The sequence below is a fragment of the Bombina bombina genome, chromosome 7 (genome assembly GCF_027579735.1).
Source record: "Bombina bombina isolate aBomBom1 chromosome 7, aBomBom1.pri, whole genome shotgun sequence".
Lineage (NCBI taxonomy): Eukaryota > Metazoa > Chordata > Amphibia > Anura > Bombinatoridae > Bombina > Bombina bombina.
In genome coordinates, this window is record NC_069505.1 from 577326203 (window position 1) to 577347532 (window position 21330).

Consider the following 21330-nt stretch of genomic DNA (forward strand, 5'->3'; position numbering starts at 1 on the left):
ATTAACCCCTAAAGCTAAGTCTAACCCTAACACTAACACCCCCCTAAGTTAAATATAATTTAAATCTAACGAAATTAATTAACTCTTATTAAATAAATTATTCCTATTTAAAGCTAAATACTTACCTGTAAAATAAATCCTTATATAGCTACAATATAAATTATAATTATATTATAGCTATTTTAGGATTTATATTTATTTTACAGGTAACTTTGTATTTATTTTAGCTAGTTAGAATAGTTATTAAATAGTTATTAACTATTTAATAACTACCTAGCTAAAAGAAATATAAAATTACCTGTAAAATAAATCCTAACCTAAGTTACAATTAAACCTAACACTACACTATCATTAAATTAATTAAATAAATTAGCTACACATAACTATAATTAAATACAATTAAATAAACTAACTAAAGTACAAAAAATAAAAAAAGCTAAGTTACAAAAAATAAAAAAAATAAGTTACAAACATTTAAAAAATATTACAAAAATGTTAAGCTACTTACACCTAATCTAAGCCCCCTAATAAAATAACAAAGCCCCCCAAAATAAAAAAATGCCCTACCCTATTCTAAATTAAAAAGTTACCAGCTCTTTTACCTTACCAGCCCTTAAAAGGGCCTTTTGCGGGGCATGCCCCAAAGAATTCTGCTCTTTTGGCTGTAAAATAAAAATACAACCCCCCCAACATTAAAACCCACCACCCACATACCCCTAATCTAACCCAAACCCTCCTTAAATAAACCTAACACTACCCCCCTGAAGATCATCCTACCTTGAGTCGTCATCCAAGGGGCGCTGAAGAAATCTTCCATCCGATGAAGTCATCATCCAGGCGGCGCTGAAGAGGTCTTCCAACCGGGCGATGTCATCTTCCAAGCGGCATCTTCAATCTTCTTTCTTCCGGATCCATCTTCATCCCGCCGACGCGGAACATCCTTCTTCCCCGACGGCCGACAACTGAATGAAGGTTCCTTTAAGGGACGTCATCCAAGATGGCGTCCCTTCAATTCCGATTGGCTGATAGGATTCTATCAGCCAATCGGAATTAAGGTAGGAAAAATCTGATTGGCTGATGCTATCAGCCAATCAGATTGAAGTTCAATCCGATTGGCTGATCCAATCAGCCAATCAGATTGAGCTCGCATTCTATTGGCTGATCGGAACAGCCAATAGAATGCGAGCTCAATCTGATTGGCTGATTGGATCAGCCAATCGGATTGAACTTCAATCTGATTGGCTGATAGCATCAGCCAATCAGATTTTTCCTACCTTAATTCCGATTGGCTGATAGAATCCTATCAGCCAATCGGAATTGAAGGGACGCCATCTTGGATGACGTTCCTTAAAGGAACCTTCATTCAGTCGTCGGCCGTCGGGGAAGAAGGATGTTCCGCGTCGGCGGGATGAAGATGGACCCGGAAGAAAGAAGATTGAAGATGCCGCTTGGAAGATGACATTGCCCGGTTGGAAGACCTCTTCAGCTCCGCCTGGATGATGACTTCATCGGATGGAAGATTTCTTCAGCGCCCCTTGGATGATGACTTCTGCTGCTCCGGATCTCCTCTTCGGTTCCATCGGTGGTCGGTTGGCTGAAGACGACTCAAGGTAGGATGATCTTCAGGGGGTAGTGTTAGGTTTATTTAAGGGGGGGTTTGGATTAGATTAGGGGTATGTGGGTGGTGGGTTTTAATGTTGGGGGGGTTGTATTTTTATTTTACAGGCAAAAGAGCAGAATTCTTTGGGGCATGCCTCGCAAAAGGCCCTTTTAAGGGCTGGTAAGGTAAAAGAGCTGGTAACTTTTTAATTTAGAATAGGGTAGGGCATTTATTTATTTGGGGGGCTTTGTTATTTTATTAGGGGGCTTAGATTAGGTGTAAGTATCTTAAAATTGTTGTAATATTTTTAAAATGTTTGTAACTTATTTTTTTTATTTTTTGTAACTTAGCTTTTTTATTTTTTGTACTTTAGTTAGTTAATTTAATTGTATTTAATTGTAGTTTTTTGTAGCTAATTTATTTAATTAATTTAATGATAGTGTAGTGTTAGGTTTAATTGTAACTTAGGTTAGGATTTATTTTACAGGTAATTTTGTATTTCTTTTAGCTAGGTAGTTATTAAATATTTAATAACTATTTAATAACTATTCTAACTAGCTAAAATAAATACAAAGTTACATGTAAAATAAATATAAATCCTAAAATAGCTACAATGTAATTATTAATTACATTGTAGCTATCTTAGGGTTTATTTTACAGGTATTTAGTTTTAAATAGGAATAATTTATTAAAGTATAGTGTAGTGTCAGGTGTAATTGTAACTTAGGTTAGTTTTTATTTTACAGGTAAATTTCTCTTTATTTTAGCTAGGTAGCTATTAAATAGTTAATAACTATTTAATAGCTATTGTGCCTAGTTAAAATAAATTGAAAGTTGCCTGTAAAATAAAAATAAATCCTAAGATAGCTACAATATAATTATTATTTATATTGTAGCTATATTAGGGTTTATTTTAAAGGTAAGTATTTAGTTTTAAATAGGATTCATTTAGTTAATAAGAGTTAAATTTATTTATATGTATTTAATTAATATTTAAGTTAGGGGGGTGTTAGGGTTAGGGTTAGATTTAGGTTTAGGGGTTAATAATTTTATTACAGTGGCGGCGGTGTAGGGGGGGGCAGGATAGGTTTTAATAAATGTATTATAGGTGGCGACGGTGTAGGGGGGGCAGATTAGGGGTTAATAAGTTTAATATAGGTTGCAGCGGGGTCCGGGAGCAGCGGTTTAGGGGTTAAACTATTTATTTAGTTGCGGCGGGGTCCGGGATCGGCAGGATAGGGGTTAATAACTTAATTATAGGTGGCGGCGGTATGGGGGGGCAGGATAGGGGTTACTAGGTATAATGTAGGTGGCGGCGGGTCTGGGAGCGGCGGTTTAGGGGTTAATACATTTATAAGAGTTGCGGCGGGGTCTAGGAGCGGCGGTTTAGGTGTTAATAACTTTATTGAGTTGCAGGGGGCTCCGGGGGTGCCAGTATAGGGGGTAGAACAGTGTAGTTAGTGTGGGTGCTTAGTGACAGGGGTATCAATAAAGCTGTGAAAAAGCCGAAGAGCAGCGAGATTGGATGAGTGATAACTCTCACAGTCTGCTGGTCATCGCCCCGTACTTGGTGCGCGGCTTTTTGACAGCTTTTTTGATAACTTAGGCGAACGTATTTAGGTCCGCGGCGGCGATGGTAGGCGAGCTTAGGCGGGCGTATTGGACCGGCGAAGGCAGGTAAAGTAGACGGCTTGATAACTACCCCTCTTTATCTAATCATTTGAAAACTGATACCCTCCATTATCGATAACTTCAAATGCTTATTACAAGCAGGTCTCATTTGAAAAATTTTAATTTCTAGTTTGTCCTAATTGTTAAAAATACTTCCACAATACACATTTTACCTATAATAAATATTTCTCTATATATGTGATGATTTTTGGAGTGATATATTTATTTATAGCGAGATATATATATGAATATATTTATGTCTAGATATCTCGAGAGCTATATGTGAATTTCTCTTTCAAAATCCATCTGAGATATTATTTAATGTGCATAAGATTGTAATGTAAGATCTTTTCATGATATCCCTAGTTAAACATATCTGTATACATATAAATCCATGTTTCTCTATGTATGTGTATTTATGTCAAAGTAAATTCCTGCGTCAGCTTTTTTTTTCTAACACCCGAGATCTCATATCTTTTAGCCCTTATAACTTTTGTGTGCAATATTTTTTTTTAATAATTGTTATTAGACAGTGTTCATATGAGTGTAACTGTACTTTTTAATATATTTCTTTAGTGTTTTGTTGCGGAAAACTGTTAACTACAGCGCTTTGAGCGATTTTTCAAGATTTGTAATATCAGGGCAATGAAAATTGCTTGCGAAAATACCATATCGTGCATGGAAAATGCATAGTGCGCATTTTGTAATCTTGCTCTTTATATAGATATAAAAGTTCACTAACACAGCTGACAATTAAGTAAAAATGATATATATATGGTTAAATAATGTAGCAGTTTGTTATGATTGTGTTGATTAGGCTGAAAAACACAATTTCAGACCTGTTTTTGCCTTTTTTTGTGTTCCGAGGTATATATACTTGTTCACTGATAAGTGACCTAGTGCCCTAGCGGCATGAAACGTGTCTGATGCTGTAGGGGGTCTTGGTTCCCCTTCTGTCCTTTTTGTTTTTATTAGGGCTACCACTCTCTTCTATGTTTTTACATTTTTTTCTAATAAAGGATTATTTTTTACCTCCTGAAGTGTCCCGGAAATCCTTGTGTTAATATTTGATTGCTCATGTCTGAATAGAGACATGTTTTCTGCGTGCACCCACATTTGCTATTTGCCCGTCATGTGACAGCGCAGAAGAACGCCATGGTTTATTTGGCTGGAGCATCCTACCCTGAACTTTGTGTGTCATATATATATATATATGTGTGTGTGTGTTCACAGATGATTAAAAAAAACTGCTAAAATGACTTACTTGCAGGAACGAGTGACATTACAGTCAAATCCATCATAAAGGCATTTTTGGTTGTTGCACTGCGTGTTGCAGACTCCATCTTTAAATGTTTTCCTGCAATCCATCTCAGGGCATTGTTCCCAGGGTCCTACGTGTAGTGGGGGATGAGGTGTAGATTTGTGTGACGGGGCCCCAGCAATGACCTCGCACTGAGGTCCGGAGTAACCCTTGGGGCATATACAGAGAGGGAGACCTCCTCTTCCTGCGGTGCACATACCACCATTGTGGCAATAGGAGGAGCTACATGGTAGAATAGGGTCACTGCAGGTGGCTCCTGAAAAACCCTGTAAATGGAAGATGGTAGATACAACATTATGCAGTAGAAAAAGGAGAAATAGAAATTGGTTGAAGGAATAGAGGTATGTAGGTTTGAAACAAGACATATATTCATGGTATGTTGTTTGCTCCAACTGAAAGATATAGAATTTAGCTACCAGTGGTGTTTACAGTCTCATGCCTTATTAGAATTGGTAGAAACACGTCCCAAAAACCTTCAGGGTTCCCCTGCGCCCTATACCCATCCCTTCTCTTAATGCCAACTTCACAGGAGAACATATTTTACATATAAAGAGACATGGAATAAATAAAATTTATAGGTCACTTACTCCAGTGTAAAGAGACTAATTTATTATTAAAGTAAGGGTAAACTTTGATGAATGAAAAAAAAAATACTATTAAAAACAGGAGCACTTTCATTCATCAAAGTTTACAAAGCAGCCGTTTTGTTTATAAACTTACCTCTCTTCTTTGCACAGCCAGAGCAGCTTCCCCCACCCGGAGATCCTCTCTTCACACGTCATCAATGACTAATCCAGCTTCCTCCAATCATGGCTTTCCCCCCAGGGTAGTCATTGCCTGAGGCCATGCCGTGATTGGAGGAAGCCGGATTAGTCATTGATGATGTGTGAAGAGAGGATCTCCGGGTGGGGGAACCTGCTCTGGCTGTGCAAAGAAGAGAGGTAAGTTTTTAATCAAAAACGGCTGCTTTCTAAACTTTGATGAATGAAAGTGCCCCTGTTTTTAATATTATTTAAAAAAAACGTGCTTTCATTCATCAAAGTTTACCTTCACTTTAAGTATAAATCTTCTATTCTATGATATTCCAGACCTGCTTCTATGAGATCCAAACCTTCTCCTATGAAAGATAAGGTTTTCAAGACCTTCCTTCAATACCTTGCCCATGAAGATACACACATAAAACTAATACAACTTAGTGAACATTTTCAACAAAAGATACCAAGAGAACAAAATTAATTAGAAGTAAATTTAAAATTTGATAAAAATTGCATGCTCTTTCTGAAAAATGGAAGTTTAATTTTGACTTTACTGTCCCTTTAATAGGCTAAGATGCATAGAAGATGTGCCCTTGTGTTTGATGGAAGTTTTGGGTATACTGAAATGCCATCCCATATTCTGAGGAAGCCAAAGAAGTCTCCGAATGCACAGATTCCTCTGAAGCATAATTATCAGCACAAACTGATGGGTTTTTTTATATAAAAGTCTGAGCACTAGGTGTCCTTCTCCCTTTGGGGAGATACAACAAGGACTAGAATGCTTTTAGGACATGTTGAGAAACAAATACCTCAACCTCCAAAACACATCAAAGAAATCTAAGCAATGCTAAAAACACATATATCTGAGCTAGAGGTGGTACATGAAGCACCACGGGATACACCAGAAGACTTACCTGGGAGAAGACACTGTAATACTGCTAAAAGTATGATAATGCTACTTATACACAATTCTGATCTTGCCATGACAACAGGGTAGCCATAGGTTTTAATTAGCTTTGAGAGCTTTGCAGAAATCAAAAGAACATGCTAGATAATTCCCTAAGAGAATTTGTCAAGGTCCTACACAATGTGGAATTGGCAGAACCAGGACAACCTCAAACTTCCATTATTAAACATTTTCTATTTAAAGAGGTCAAGAGTTCTTCAACTCTGCAAAATAAACTCTTCAGATGAGCTGAAACCTACAGTACTTCACTCCAAGAAGGAACAGAACAAATACATCATCAATATACCATATCACATGGTGGTCACAAGATATTTACAAGAGTTGTCATATTCAATTTAAACAGAGACTCATGATGAACTAACTGTTAGTTATTCTTAAAATGAATTACCTGAGGGCAGCTACACGTGAAACCAAGAGGAGTATTGACAGTTACAGCGCAGGTTCCTCCATTAAAACATGGGTTACCTTCACAGAAATTAATTAATCTCTCACATTTCTGACCTGATAAAAGAGGGACAGAAAAATCAGACAATAGAGAGATGAAGAGAGGGAGAAAAACAGTGAGAATGATAACAGATACAATTCAAAGAAAATGACAGAAAGGAGAAGGAGATACAAAGATAAAGAAGGAAGAAGAGAGGATAGAAAAAAACAAATGAAAGAAAGAAAAGATTAATAATGAAAACTGAAAATACTTAAGCATGTTAAAAAATATAAACAATGGAAAGGAAAGAGGGGAAAAGAAAGAAGAAAAAAGGGAGAGAAAAAGAGAAACAAAGAAAGAAGGAAGAAAAAAGAGACAAAGAGAGAAAGAAAGAAAGAAAGAAAGAAAGACAGGATGAAAGGGGATAGAGTACAATTAAGGAGACAAGGAATGTGGGAAAGCTCAGGACAAGAGCAGAACTATACCTGTGTAATGCTGGTGACATTGGCACAGATAAGCATTGTCAAGCTGCACACAGCTCTGTGTTCCCTGTGAGTGACACGGATTGGAGAGACATTCGTTCACATCCCCTTCACATCTTTCCCCTACAAACCCTTGGGGACACAGGCAAGAGAAGCCACCAACTCCATCCTTGCAGGTGCCACCATGGAAGCACCGAGGTTCAGAGGTCACAGGGGAGCAATCATCAAAATTAATCTCACAGTTGGTGCCTGTTATAGAGTGATGGGAGGAAATAGAGAGTGATAGAATAAGAGAGATAAAAGGAGCTATTTTTTTTTTTTTTTTTAAATAATTTTTATTGAGGTTAATCATGTAGATAACAACAGTCAAAGGTTCACTGGTTCAGTGGTGACTACATTAGGTACATCTTAAATTGGTTTAGTTATTACATTCAGACCTGAGAGGAAATAAAAAAAACAAACAAACAAACATAATACAGGGTTGTCAACATACAGAGTACCAATCCATTCTGCACGTTACTGTCAGACTAGTGAAATGGAACCTCATTTTGCTTTTAAATATAATAGAAACGCACCTCTGATGTTTTAACAGGCCTCTCATGGACCCATTTAAATTAAATGATTTATGGAGGTGCTTAACTGTAAAACACGGTCACTTTTGGACCAAACATGGAGTGAAATTTAAAAAGAAAAGGAAAGAAAAAAAAAAAAAAACAAGAAACAAAGCAAGAAAGAGCATGGAATCATGTCAAAGCCACAAGGATGGAACAGTTACACATGTTGATGGGAAACATAGAGAGTTCACTGCTACACAGTATAGAAGTACCGCAAGAGTCTGCAGTCATCCCCACTGTCCATATCCTGTCACTATTCTTATACCATTGAGAGTCTAGTGACCAGAGTGCTGCAGGACCTAAGCCGTATAGGCGGAAGACAGCTGTAAACTGTGGCTTAGGTGCGCCGCGGCTCGGACCAGACCCAGCCACCGGGGTCAAAAAGCCTGTCTGAGATGTCTTCTGCCATGCCTCTAGCAGGAGCCCCCCCGCTCAGCTCCTGTTCTATCAAAGCAGTAAGGCAGTATGGGAGCGTGGCGACGAACTGTCCATTGAGATCCTGCCTCATCTGCATGTTCAACTGTACGGGAGGGACCCCCTGGCAGCCCCACACCGATAACTGGGCGAGGATATGAGGCAACTCCTTCGGGAGGGGAGTTTCTCCCTTCTGGTAAGCCCCTACATGTAGTTGCAGCTTGTCTGAGGGAAAAAATGTAGCCAGGATTGAATGCGGGATTCGAGAACTGTGAGCCTCAGCAGCGGGTACAGGAATGATCTTTCATCTAGGTACTGCTGAGAAGTATAGTTGCGCTGCTCAGTTCTACCGCTCCACTCTCTGTGAGGGTGACTAGCGTCGCATTGTGATCCCTTTGCCAGGTCAGTCCCTCCGTAGCTGGATTCCCCAGGTTGGGGATCTAGATTCATATCCACTGAATCGTTGCAGATTCTCCCGCCCACACCTGTGGCAAAAGCCTCCGGGATGGATCCGGACCCCAGCAGGCCCACCGCAGAGGCGTCAGCCCCAGAAATGTGTGCCAGATTGATCCGGCGTTCAGGTTCTGTCGGCATGTATGGTAAGTGTGGCTCCTGATCTGCTAATAAGGGTCGGACCTCAGAATTATATACCATAACTGATCGTGACTCATAGGCACATTGAACTGTACTGCATATTTCCTCCTCTATGCGATTTAGATGAGTTGCTAGTAGCTCTTCAAACAGTTGTAAGATATGCATCTCCATGCTTTGCAAATTCTTCCTATTTCTATAGGAAACCATGACCCCGGCAATGGGGGGGGGTTTATGTGCGGCAGCCCCAGACCTGCGTCCCACGAAGCTTAGCGTGTGTGAGTATCTCACAAAATAATCCTAATGGCTTGCAAAATGGCTTCTAGGCCTGTGGGGAGGTTCGGCACGCAGCTGTCTCAAAGAACATAGGTCAAAATATAGTCAAATTATCCGCTCTTCTATGCAATCCAGACTCAAGCAATATAGAAGTCCAAAGTGTCAAATTAGTGTGATGTTTAGCAAATTTGCTGTGAGTAATCTATAAAAAGTCCTCTTGATCTCAGAGAGCTTCACTAAGACACATCTTGCCGCTTTGAGAGTAGGCTCCGCCCCCCAAAAGGAGCTATTTTCATTTTTTTTTCCAATTTTTGAAAAGCTTAGCTATAGGCTGTATTTCTGTGTAACCTTTAAAGGGGCAAAATTAAATGTATAGAGCCTCCACTTTTAATCAACTTTATTCTGTTATCAAATGTACTTCATTCTCTTGGTATCCTTTGTTGAAAAGCACACATAGGTCGGTTCAAGAGCAGCAATGCACTACTTGGAGATAGCTGCTGATTTGTGGCTGCACATATATGCCTCTTGTCATTGCGGCTCCTTCAACAAAAGATACCAAGAGAATGAAGCAAATTTGATAATAGAAATAAATTGGAAAGTTGTTTAATTTTTTCTTTTCTAACTGAATCATCAAAGAAAAATTTGAGGTTTCATGTCCCTTTAATATATTTAAAACGTAGAAATTGGTAAACAACGCAGTAGCTTAGCAGTTAAAGGGACAGTCAACTAAAAAAATTGTTATTATTTTAAAAGATAGATAATCCCTTTATTACCCATTTCCCAGTTTTGCACAGAAAACACTGTTATATCAATACACTTTTTACCTCTGTGATTACCTTGTTTCTAAGCCTCTTCTGACTGCCCCCTAATCTCATGACTTTATCTATTGACTTGCATTTAAGCCAATTAGTGTGTGTAGTTAGAATCTACGGGCGTCAGCCCAATGTTATCTATATAGCTCACATGAACTAGCTTCCCCTGATGTGAAAAGCAAATACAAAAGCATGTGATCATGGGACTGTCTTTAGAGACTTAAAAACAGACAGAAATTTAGAGGTTAAAAGGTTATAAAGTAAATGAATATAACAATGTTTTTTGTGCAAAGCTGGGGAAAGGGTAGTAAAGGCGTTATCTATCTTTTTAAACAATTGTAATTAACAAATTATACAAAAAGTACTATTAAAAAAACAACACAATTTAATTCAATTCGGTACTTAGTACAAGAGTACAGTAGTAACTAAATAAGAGTAGAAGAGTACAGTAGTAACTAAATAAGACTACAAGAGTACAATACTAACTAAATAAGAGTACAATACTAACTAAATAATAGTACAAGAGTACAGTAGTAACTAAATAAGAGTACAAGAGTACATTAGTTACTAAATAAGAGTACAATATTACAATACTAACTAAATAAGATTACAAGAGTACAGTAGTAACTAAATAAGAGTACAAGAGTACAATAGTAACTACATAAGAGTACACAAGAGCAATAGTAACTACATAAGAGTACAAGAGTATAATAGTACAATACTAACTAAATAACAGCACAAGAGTACAATACTAACTAAATAAGAGTACAAGAGTAAAGTAGTAACTAAATAAGAGCACAAGAGTACAGTAGTAACTAAATAATAGTACAAGAGTACAGTAGTAACTAAATAAGAGTACAAGAGTACAATAGTAACTAAGAGTAAAAGAGTACAGTAGTAACTAAATAAGAGTACAAGAGTACAATAGTAACTAAATAAGAGTACAAAAGTACAGTAGTAACTAAATAAGAGTAGAAGAGTATAACACTAACTAAATAAGAGCACAAGAGTACAGTAGTAACTAAATAGGAGTACAAGAGTGCAGTAGTAACTAAATAAGAGTACAAGAGTACAATAGTAAATAAAAAAGAGTACACGAGTACAACAGTAACTAAATAAGAGTACAAGAGTACAGTACTAACTAAACAAGAGTACAAGAGTACAATACTAACTAAATAAGAGTACAAAAGTACAATACTAATTAAATAAGAGCACAAGAGTATAGTAGTAACTAAATAAGAGTAGAAGAGTACAATAGTAACTAAATAAGAGTAAAAGAGTACAGTAGTAACTAAATAAGAGTACAAGAGTACAATAGTAACTAAATAAGAGTACAATAGTAACTAAATAAAAGTACAAAAGTACAGTAGTAACTAAATAAGAGTACAATAGTAACTAAATAAGAGTATAATAGTAACTAAATAAGAGTACAAGAGTACAATACTAATTAAATAAGAGCACAAGAGTACAATAATAACTACATAAGAGTAGAAGAGTACAGTAGTAACTAAATAAGAGTACAAGAGTACAGTACTAACTAAATAAGAGCACATGAGTACAATAGAAACTAAATAAGAGTACAAGAGTACAGTAGTAATTAAATAAGAGCACAGGAGTACAACAGTAAATAAAAAAGAGTACACAAGCACAACAGTAGCTAAATAAGAGTACAAGAGTACAGTACTAACTAAATAAGAGTACAAGAGTACAGTAGTAACTAAATAAGAGTACAAGAGTACAATAGTAACTAAATAAGAGTACAAGAGTACATTAGTAACTAAATAAGAGCACAAGAGTACAGTAGTAACTAAATAAGAGTACAAGAGTATACTAGTAACTAAATAAGAGTACAAGAGTACAGTAATAACTAAATAAGAGTACAAGAGTACAATACTAACTAAATAAGAGCACAAGAGTACAGTAGTAACTAAATAAGAGTACAAGAGTACAATAGTAACTAAATAAGAGTACAAGAGTACAATAGTAACTAAATAAGAGTACAATAGTAACTAAATAAAAGTGCAAAAGTACAGTAGTAACTAAATAAGAGTACAAGAGTAACTAAATAAGAGTACAAGAGTACAATAATAACTAAATAAGAGTAGAAGAGTACAATACTAACTAAATAAGAGCACAAGAGTACAGTAGTAACTAAATAAGAGCACAAGAGTACAACAGTAAAAAAAAAGAGTACACAAGCTCAACAGTAACTAAATAAGAGTACAAGAGTAAAGTACTAACTAAATAAGAGTACAAGAGTACAATAGTAACTAAACAAGAGTATAAGAGTACATTAGTAACTAAATTAGAGCACAAGAGTACAATACTAACTAGATAAGAGTGCAAGAGTACAATACTAACTAAATAAGAGTGTAAGAGTACAATAGTAACCAAATAAGAGTACAGGAGTACAATACTAACTAAATAAAAGCATGAGTACAGTAGTAACTAAATAAGAGTACAAGAGTACAGTAGTAACTAAATAAGAGTACAAGCGTATAGTAGTAACTAAATAAGAGTACAAGAGTACAATAATAACTAAATAAGAGTGCAAGAATACAGTACTAACTAAATAAGAGTACAACAGTACAATAGTAACTAAAAAAGAGTACAGGAGTACAGTAGTAATTAAATAATAGTACAATAGTACAGTAGTAACTAAATAAGAGTACAAGAGTATAGTAGTAACTAAATAAGAGTACAAGAGTACAATAATAACTAAATAAGAGTGCAAGAGTACAGTAGTAACTAAATAAGAGTACAAGAGTATAGTAGTAACTAAATAAGAGTACAAGAGTACAATAATAACTAAATAAGAGTGCAAGAGTACAATATTACATGTTTGTAATGGAGATTTTACGTGTTGTAAAAAATAATGTAGAAATAAGAAGATAAGTAAGAGAGGAAGACTGTAAAAAGGGAGATCCTTGGAAATAAGGCAGGGTTAGCATCACTACTTCCAGGAGAGTTTTTTAAGGATAAACTCTGTTAGGTGAATTGAAGAACTTCTGGGTTTATGTATAACGCTATCCTAAGGACTCCTTAAACTTACATTTCAGATGGAAAGAGGGGCGACTTGAGGGGCGTTTGGATTCTTTCCTGCCTTTATAATCTTGGTATCAACATCTATGGTCTATAATTCCAGCCTCACTTTTTGTTACCACCTTCCTCTGCAGCTCCGTTCTTCCTTCCTTCTGTTTGTTCTTTCGCCCTTTTCTTTGCCCTATTCACATTGGTTTCTCCGGCCCCCTCTTTTCCTTCACAGCTTGTTTCACCCTCATTTTACCTCTCTCACTCACCTTCTGTTCCTGATGGGCAAACACAACGGTATCCTCCTGGTTCAGCTACACAAATCCCATTATGGAGACAAGGCTTTGAGTGACAGGGGTCCTTATCTGCACAGGTCTTCCCAATATATCCAGGGAGGCACTATGAAAAGATAAATAAAAGACATCTTATATACTCATTGAAAATTGTAAAACCTTATGCAAAGAAAGTAAACATGGGTATGAGATCCAATTTTTTTTTCATGCTTCAGATAGAGCATGAAATTTTAAACAACTTTCTGATTTAATTCTATTATCATATTTTCTTCGTTCTCTTGGTATCTTTGTTGAAAGCATGGATATAAGCTCAGGAGGGTGCACATTTCTGGAGCACTATATAGCAGCAGTTTTGCAAGAATGTTATCCATTTTCCTATCCTACCTAGATATCTCATCAATAAAGAATACCATGGAAACTAAGGCCTAGATTTAGAGTTCGGCGGTAGCCGTCAAAACCAGCGTTAGAGGCTCCTAACGCTGGTTTTGGGCGCCCGCTGGTATTTGGAGTCAGTGATTAAAGGGTCTAACGCTCACTTTTCAGCCGCGACTTTTCCATACCGCAGATCCCCCTACGCCATTTGCGTAGCCTATCTTTTCAATGGGATCTTTCTAACGCTGGTATTTAGAGTCGTTTCTGCAGTGAGCGTTAGAGCTCTAACGACAAGATTCCAGCCGCCTGAAAATAGCAGGAGTTAAGAGCTTTCTGGCTAACGCCGGTTTATAAAGCTCTTAACTACTGTACCCTAAAGTACACTAACACCCATAAACTACCTATGTACCCCTAAACCGAGGTCCCCCCACATCGCCGCCACTCGATTAAAATTTTTAACCCCTAATCTGCCGACCGCCACCTACGTTATACTTATGTACCCCTAATCTGCTGCCCCTAACACCGCCGACCCCTGTATTATATCTATTAACCCCTAACTTGCCCCCCACAATGTCGCCGCAAGCTACTTAAAATAATTAACCCCTAATCTTCCGACCGCAAATCGCCGCCACCTACGTTATCCCTATGTACCCCTAATCTGCTACCCCTAACATCGCCGACCCCTATGTTATATTTATTAACCCCTAATCTGCCCCCCACAACGTCGCCGACACCTACCTACACTTATTAACCCCTAATCTGCCGAGCGGACCTGAGCGCTACTATAATAAAGTTATTAACCCCTAATCCGCCTCACTAACCCTATCATAAATAGTATTAACCCCTAATCTGCCCTCCCTAACATCGCCGACACCTACCTTCAATTATTAACCCCTAATCTGCCGACCGGAGCTCACCGCTATTCTAATAAATGTATTAACCCCTAAAGCTAAGTCTAACCCTAACACTAACACCCCCCTAAGTTAAATATAATTTTTATCTAACGAAATAAATTAACTCTTATTAAATAAATAATTCCTATTTAAAGCTAAATACTTACCTGTAAAATACATCCTAATATAGCTACAATATAAATTATAATTATATTATACCTATTTTAGGATTAATATTTATTTTACAGGCAACTTTGTAATTATTTTAACCAGGTACAATAGCTATTAAATAGTTAAGAACTATTTAATAGTTACCTAGTTAAAATAATTACAAATTTACCTGTAAAATAAATCCTAACCTAAGATATAATTAAACCTAACACTACCCTATCAATAAAATAATTAAATAAACTACCTACAATTACCTACAATTAACCTAACACTACACTATCAATAAATTAATTAAACACAATTGCTACAAATAAATAAAATTAAATAAACTATCTAAAGTACAAAAAATAAAAAAGAACTAAGTTACAGAAAATAATAAAATATTTACAAACATAAGAAAAATATTACAACAATTTTAAACTAATTACACCTACTCTAAGCCCCCTAATAAAATAACAAAGCCCCCCAAAATAAAAAATTCCCTACCCTATTCTAAAATACAAATATTACAAGCTCTTTTACCTTACCAGCCCTGAACAGGGCCCTTTGCGGGGCATGCCCCAAGAATTTCAGCTCTTTTGCCTGTAAAAAAAAACATACTATACCCCCCCCCAACATTACAACCCACCACCCACATACCCCTAATCTAACCCAAACCCCCCTTAAATAAACCTAACACTACCCCCCTGATGATCTTCCTACCTTGTCTTCACCATGCCAGGTTCACCGATCCGTCCTGGCTCCAAGATCTTCATCCAACCCAAGCGGGGGCTAGACATCCACTGAAGAAGTCCAGAAGAGGGTCCAAAGTCTTCCTCCTATCCGGCAAGAAGAGGACATCCGGACCGGCAAACATCTTCTCCAAGCGGCATCTTCTATCTTCTTCCATCCGATGACGACCGGCTCCATCTTGAAGACCTCCAGCGCGGATCCATCCTCTTCTTCCGACGACTAGACGACGAATGACGGTTCCTTTAAGGGACGTCATCCAAGATGGCGTCCCTCGAATTCCGATTGGCTGATAGGATTCTATCAGCCAATCGGAATTAAGGTAGGAATTTTCTGATTGGCTGATGGAATCAGCCAATCAGAATATAGTTCAATCCGATTGGCTGATCCAATCAGCCAATCAGATTGAGCTCGCATTCTATTGGCTGATCGGAACAGCCAATAGAATGCGAGCTCAATCTGATTGGCTGATTGGATCAGCCAATCGGATTGAACTATATTCTGATTGGCTGATTCCATCAGCCAATCAGAAAATTCCTACCTTAATTCCGATTGGCTGATAGAATCCTATCAGCCAATCGGAATTCGAGGGACGCCATCTTGGATGACGTCCCTTAAAGGAACCGTCATTCGTCGTCTAGTCGTCGGAAGAAGAGGATGGATCCGCGCTGGAGGTCTTCAAGATGGAGCCGGTCGTCATCGGATGGAAGAAGATAGAAGATGCCGCTTGGAGAAGATGTTTGCCGGTCCGGATGTCCTCTTCTTGCCGGATAGGAGGAAGACTTTGGACCCTCTTCTGGACTTCTTCAGTGGATGTCTAGCCCCCGCTTGGGTTGGATGAAGATCTTGGAGCCAGGACGGATCGGTGAACCTGGCATGGTGAAGACAAGGTAGGAAGATCATCAGGGGGGTAGTGTTAGGTTTATTTAAGGGGGGTTTGGGTTAGATTAGGGGTATGTGGGTGGTGGGTTGTAATGTTGGGGGGGGGGTATAGTATGTTTTTTTTTACAGGCAAAAGAGCTGAAATTCTTGGGGCATGCCCCGCAAAGGGCCCTGTTCAGGGCTGGTAAGGTAAAAGAGCTTGTAATATTTGTATTTTAGAATAGGGTAGGGAATTTTTTATTTTGGGGGGCTTTGTTATTTTATTAGGGGGCTTAGAGTAGGTGTAATTAGTTTAAAATTGTTGTAATATTTTTCTTATGTTTGTAAATATTTTATTATTTTCTGTAACTTAGTTCTTTTTTATTTTTTGTACTTTAGATAGTTTATTTAATTTTATTTATTTGTAGCAATTGTGTTTAATTAATTTATTGATAGTGTAGTGTTAGGTTAATTGTAGGTAATTGTAGGTAGTTTATTTAATTATTTTATTGATAGGGTAGTGTTAGGTTTAATTATATCTTAGGTTAGGATTTATTTTACAGGTAAATTTGTAATTATTTTAACTAGGTAACTATTAAATAGTTCTTAACTATTTAATAGCTATTGTACCTGGTTAAAATAATTACAAAGTTGCCTGTAAAATAAATATTAATCCTAAAATAGGTATAATATAATTATAATTTATATTGTAGCTATATTAGGATGTATTTTACAGGTAAGTATTTAGCTTTAAATAGGAATTATTTATTTAATAAGAGTTAATTTATTTCGTTAGATAAAAATTATATTTAACTTAGGGGGGTGTTAGTGTTAGGGTTAGACTTAGCTTTAGGGGTTAATACATTTATTAGAATAGCGGTGAGCTCCGGTCGGCAGATTAGGGGTTAATAATTGAAGGTAGGTGTCGGCGATGTTAGGGAGGGCAGATTAGGGGTTAATACTATTTATGATAGGGTTAGTGAGGCGGATTAGGGGTTAATAACTTTATTATAGTAGCGCTCAGGTCCGCTCGGCAGATTAGGGGTTAATAAGTGTAGGTAGGTGTCGGCGACGTTGTGGGGGGCAGATTAGGGGTTAATAAATATAACATAGGGGTCGGCGATGTTAGGGCAGCAGATTAGGGGTACATAGGGATAACGTAGGTGGCGGCGGTTTACGGAGCGGCAGATTAGGGGTTAAAAGTGTAATGCAGGGGTCAGCGATAGCGGGGGCGGCAGATTAGGGGTTAATAAGTGTAAGGTTAGGGGTGTTTAGACTCGGGGTACATGTTAGGGTGTTAGGTGCAGACTTAGGAGGTGTTTCCCCATAGGAAACAATGGGGCTGCGTTAGGAGCTGAACGCTGCTTTTTTGCAGGTGTTAGGTTTTTTTTCAGCTCAAACAGCCCCATTGTTTCCTATGGGAGAATCGTGCACGAGCACGTTTTTGATGCCGGCCGCGTCCGTAAGCAACTCTGGTATCGAGAGTTGCATTTGCGGTAAAAATGCTCTACGCTCCTTTTTTGGAGCCTAACGCAGCATTTGTTTGAACTCTCGATACCAGAGTTAAATTTATGGTGCGGCCAGAAAAAAACCCGCGGAGCGTTAACAGCCCTTTTACCGCCGAACTCTAAATCTAGGCCTAAGAAAATTTCTAACTTTAAAAAAAAAATTGTATACTCTGTCTCAATTTGGTTTCATATCGCTTTAAAGCAACATTACACCCCTCTTGTGTTTTTTTTTTTGTGTTAAAATTATGGTAATTTCTAGGAAAGCCAAAAAAGTAAATTCTTCAAAATGATAAAACATTGCATAAACCGGCTACACATACACAGAGCAGTGGACAAACTAATTTACAAAGAACACTTATTAGCCTCAATTAAGGGACATTAGATAAACATTCTAATATGAGTTTTCAAATTGTTTTGCAAATCATTATTAAAGCTACAACTTTAACCGATTATCAACAAATTGTTTTGTGTGTGCCATCCTTATCTGTGAATGACTTACAGACTGTCACGGTGTGGTTTCTGCATAGTGATGGCTGCCTAGTTATCTGTTTTGGCAATCGTCGTCTCATTTTTCGGTGCCATATCGTGTTGTTTTTTAAGGCCATATTGTCCCATTTTTGAGACAGTGTTACGTCATTCTTATGGACCGCGTTGCTTCATTTTCAATGCCACATAACTGACATGAATTTTTTAAATGTTGGTGTTGTAAATCGACACACCAGCATCCATGTTTTGTCCGTTTGTTGGTGCTATTCCATGAATGTGCTTTTCTGCTGTTGATCCTCATTTCTTACATTCTGCTTGTGTGTTATGACCATTCTTTGAATCCTGACTTAGTACATCTCCTGACCAATTGATTCTGTTACCTCGTTGCCCGCAAGTTACCGACCTCTGCCTGATTAATGACCAGTCTCCAGAACTCAATTTTGTACCCGCAAGTTGCTGACCTCTGCTTGTCTGACCACATTCTGCTCAAACCCTATTGTCACATCCTGGGACTACTCCAACATGTTGGGACAGTGTGGCTATAGTCACTGCTTGGTCCTTACCTGGACAAATGCTATCTTCACTACTAGAGCGTTACATGAACACATAAATATATTAATAAATAATTAATTAATATATGATTTACATCTATGCAAACCCTTGTGTCTTTTCCTACCCTATATTGAACCTTCCCCATTTGGAAAAATATTTGGGAGGAAAACTATAAGGCAAAATTAAACTTTAGATTATCCCACTCTGTAGTTTTTTCTTGCCTGGCAGGTGAATGATCCGTCAACTTCTTGGCAGTGGGCACCATTGTGGCAGGGGTTAGGTTTGCAACGGTCAATTTTGTCTTGACACAGAGGTCCGGAATAGCCAAAAAAACATTGACAGATATGAGATTTGCCAGAATCTACACAGGTCCCATGACCACTGCACATAGTCCCCAGGTCTACTCCTAAAAAATAAAGAATTGGAAATGGTGAGAAAATATATAATAATAATAATAATACAAACAATAATAAGCCAATAAGAAAATAGTTAAAAGAAAGTAATGAGAAAGAGAGAGAAAGGAAAGTAGAAGAGAGAGAGAGAACTATAGAGTGAATTAGTAATTAGCAAAAAATAGACATTGAGAGCTAGAGTATGGGTGGAGCTCTAGTTAGTTCTCCAGCTCAAATGCAAACTTCGCTAGACAGAAGATTTTTCCGTGCGTCAGGTGGCTGGCGTTTACAAGATAAAAGTAAAAAGGTTTGTGCTCGAGTGAAACCCATACACGCGCTAACCAAATATTGGGACCACGTTAACGTATTCTCCCCCTAGAAGTCAATGCAGAGCACAGAAGAAAAAACCTAACACCTATCGCTCGTGTGCTAACCTGACAGGAGTTATGAAAGCTTCACATTCCAATGTTCTTCAGTTTATAGAACAATGTAGTTTTTAATGTAAATACATATTTCTACATATGTATGTGTATATACTGTATATATATATATATATATATATACACACCTATATATCTATTCATCAAACACCACAAAACAGCTGTACTGAGATGGTTCTGGCTAATTTTAAAAGCTGTGTACACAGCAATACTATGGCTTAAAGGGAATCTGCCTATAAGCAAATTTAAAGGGACAGTCAACACCAGAATTTTTGTTGTTTAAAAAGAAAAATAATCTCTTTATTACCCATTTCCGAGTTTTGCATAACCAACACAGTTATATTAATACACTTCTTACCTCTGTAATTACATTGTATCTATACTTCTGTTGACTGCCTCCTTATTTCAGTTCTTTTGACAGACTTGCATTTTAACCAATCAGTGCTCACTCCTAGGTCACTTCACGTGCATGAGCTCAATGTTATCTATATGAAACACATGAACTAATGCCCTCTAGTGGTCAAAATACATTCAGATTAGAGGCAGTCTTCGAGGTCTAAGAAATTAGCATATGAACCTCCTAGTTTTAGCTTTCAACTAAGAATAACAAGAGAACAAAGCAAAACTGGTGATAAAAGTAAATTGGGAAGTTGTTTAAAATTACATGCCCTATTTAAATCATGGACTTGGCTGTCCCTTTAAGTAAAATGGTGATGCATTGGGAACCTAGCTTGCATATATTACCCAGAATCCTTTGCCGCCTTAGTAACAATTGGCTAGATTTCGAGTCTTGTGTTAACCTTAAAAAGCAGCGATGAGAGGTCCCAACGCTGCTTTTTAACGCCCGCTGGTATTACGAGTCTGGCAGGTACAGGTGTACAGCTCACTCTTCTTCCGCGACTCGAGCTTACCCCAAATCCCCTTACGTAAATTGCGTATCATATCTTTTCAATGGGACTTGCCTAATGCCGGTATTACGAGTCTTGGAAGAAGTGAGCGGTAGACCTTTTCCTGTCAAGACTCCTACCGCATTTAAAAGTCAGTAGTTAAGAGTTTTATGGGCTAATGTCGTAACATAAAACTCTTAACTAAAGTGATAAAAAGCACACTAACACCCATAAACTACCTATTAACCCCTAAACTGAGGCCCCCCCCACATCGGAAACACTAAAATAAAGTTTTTAACCCCTAATCTGCTGACCGGACATTGCCGCCACTTTAATATATTAACCCCTAAACCGCCGCACTGCCGCCTCGCAAACACTAGTTAAATTTTATTAACCCCTAATCTGCCGTCCCTAACATCGCCGACACCTACCTACATTTATTAACCCCTAATCTGCCGCCCCCAACGTCGCCGCTACTATATTAAATTTATTAACCCCTAAACCTAAGTCTAACCCTAAGTCTAACCCCCCCTAACTTAAATATAATTTAAATAAAACTAAATAAAATTACTATCATTAACTAAATTATTCCTATTTAAAACTAAATACCTGTAAAATAAACAATAAGATAGCTACAATATAACTAATAGTTACATTTGTATCTATCTTAGGGTTTATTTTTAATTTACAGGCAACTTTGTATTTATTTTAACTAGGTACAATAGTTATTAAATAGTTATTAACTATTTAATAACTTCCTAGTTAAAATAAATACAAATTTACCTGTAA

The 21330-nt window shown here is 37.4% G+C and overlaps 1 protein-coding gene across 1 annotated transcript in view; it reads right to left on the reverse strand.

Moving 5' to 3' along the window:
• The window catches only part of LOC128667111 (neurogenic locus notch homolog protein 1), a 207868-nt gene that overhangs the window by 25091 nt on the left and 161447 nt on the right, over positions 1 to 21330 (reverse strand). Inside the window, exons 21-25 of the mRNA XM_053722014.1 lie at positions 19044 to 19228; positions 13227 to 13356; positions 7224 to 7469; positions 6703 to 6815; positions 4536 to 4858 (exon numbers count right to left, since the gene is read on the reverse strand). Of these exons, the coding sequence (XP_053577989.1) occupies positions 4536 to 4858; positions 6703 to 6815; positions 7224 to 7469; positions 13227 to 13356; positions 19044 to 19228 (997 nt within the window). The remainder of the gene's footprint in view (positions 1 to 4535; positions 4859 to 6702; positions 6816 to 7223; positions 7470 to 13226; positions 13357 to 19043; positions 19229 to 21330) is intronic.